Consider the following 2106-nt stretch of genomic DNA (forward strand, 5'->3'; position numbering starts at 1 on the left):
ACTCCCGAATTGTTGTGAATTTTCAGCCATATTAGAGATGAGTTCTCTAGCTTGCTCTGGGGTTTTGTTTACTAGGGCTCCTCCAGCTGCAGCATCTATCATGCTCCTATCCATGGGCAGTAAACCTTCATAAAAATATTGAACAAGAAGTTGCTCACTAATTTGATGTTGTGGACAGCTAGAGCATAACTTCTTGAACCTTTCCCAATAATCATAAAGGGTCTCACCCACCACTTGTTGAATTCCACAGATGCTTTTTCTGATAATTGCTGTTCTTGATGCAGGAAAGAACTTCTCCAGAAATGCTTTCTTCATTTCGATCCAACTAGTGACATGTCCAGTAGGCAAGTAATATAACCAGTCCTTAGCCACTCCAGTAAGGGAGAATGGAAATGCTCTCAACTTAATGTCTTCTTCAGAAATCCCTTGTGGCTTCATGGTTGAACATACTACGTGGAACTCATGCAAATGTCGATTTGGATCTTCTCCAGATAATCCCTGAAACTTCGGTAGGAGATGAATCAAACCCGATCTGAGCTCAAAATCTCCAGTCAACTCTGGATAAGCAATGCAAGAATACTGGTAAGCATCATCAGGAGCTGCAAGCTCCTTCATAGTCTTGCTACTCTCTGCCATGGGACTGGGACTGGTCAAATCAGAACTGCTGCTCTCTGTCAGGTTAGAAGCTCTCTCTCGAATTTTCAAAGCCCTCAGTGCTCTTAGAGTTCGCTCTAGCTCTGGATCAAACTCAGTTAATTCATCACCTGCACTCCTGGTCATAAACAACAAAAAACAAAGAAAAAGATCAGATATGCAATTAATTCAAGAAAAATGAAAACAAAAAGGCAAAACTGTACTAAAGCTCAAAATAAACAATTTCTACTAAAATCCCCGGCAACGGCGCCAAAATTTGAAAAGCCCTAAATTAGATGTCACGATAGGGCTTCAAATTGAATTTGTATTTTTTTATCGAAAACCCGCGATAAATACCGAAAAAGGAAGTATAGGGGCCTCGAGTCGTGTTTTTCCAAGGTTAGTAGAAACGGTTTAAATTGAGCTTAGGTGTGTCGTATTTTTTGGGTTTTCTATTAAAATGGGGTTTTTGGGGATTTTTGAAATGAAAATGCATGGAAAATTCAGAAATGTTCAGAAATGAAACAAAAGCAGAAAAACGAATTCATCCCTTTCTTCTCCATCGAATTCCCGTAGCTTGGTGTCAAACAAGGCATTTAATCTCTTTGAAGCTTGAAGATGGTAGTCGGGTGGCTTTGCTAGCTTCCGAAACCATAAACAACCGAGGAAACCCTCACCCGGCGTGAACAGAGACGGTGCTGGCACGTTTGAAATGGGAAAAACCGGAATCCGCTGCTTCGTCTAGCTCCTACGGTGCTTCTGTCAACGCAAGGATGCCACGCGATCAAAGGAGAACCCCTCCAATGTCTTGCGGCTCCGAATTGCCCAACCGAAGCTTGGAAACCAAGAAAACAGGGGTGACGGCAACTGGAAGAACCCCCTCCGTCGCGCGTCGTCCGGTCGCCGGAAAATGCCCAATCAACCGGCTTTAGCTTCTTCAGAGACCAAGGGATGCAATGGAGTTGATTTGGGAGGAATCGGGCTCGCCTACACGTACGTCGCGCGGCAGAATTTCCTTCTCGCGGGGACGATGAACAGTAGCGGCGGCACTGTTCATCGATTAATCGCTATGGCTTTTATACGGCTGATTAATTGATTAATCTCAGCCTTTGATTTTAAATCCGACGGTCAGAACTGATCTAGGGCTTTAGGGCTTCTTAGGGCTTCCAAAAAATTCTGGGATTTTGATCAGGCTCGATCTAGAGTCATGTCCTTCATGTTGGCTTGATCAATTTGACAAATTTGACTTGATTTGACCACGGTTGAGCTCGAGTCGGATCCGATTTAGCCCTAAAATCAATAAAAATCCATTTAATGCCAAAAAATCACCATTAAATCACAAAAATTATATCAAACCTCAAATTATGCAATATGGGACAAATATGGTCAAATCGATTCATTTTATAATGATATTTTCATGTAAAAGCCCAAAAATAAATCGATTTAAAATTAATAAAATCCTAAATTCATCAA

General features: G+C 41.8%; 1 protein-coding gene across 1 annotated transcript; it reads right to left on the reverse strand.

Annotated features, from left to right (window-relative positions):
- Nucleotides 1–72: 72 nt before the first annotated feature.
- Nucleotides 73–867, reverse strand: LOC141819412 (uncharacterized; the record flags this gene model as incomplete). Its single annotated transcript, XM_074706714.1, has 1 exon — nucleotides 73–867. A coding segment is annotated over exon 1 (708 nt), but the record flags the coding sequence as incomplete, so codon positions are not given.
- Nucleotides 868–2106: the final 1239 nt, after the last annotated feature.

Source organism: Curcuma longa, unplaced genomic scaffold, assembly GCF_044706935.1.
Source record: "Curcuma longa cultivar G26 ecotype Majalengka, Jawa Barat unplaced genomic scaffold, ITB_CL_G26_1.1 contig_5778, whole genome shotgun sequence".
NCBI lineage: Eukaryota > Viridiplantae > Streptophyta > Magnoliopsida > Zingiberales > Zingiberaceae > Curcuma > Curcuma longa.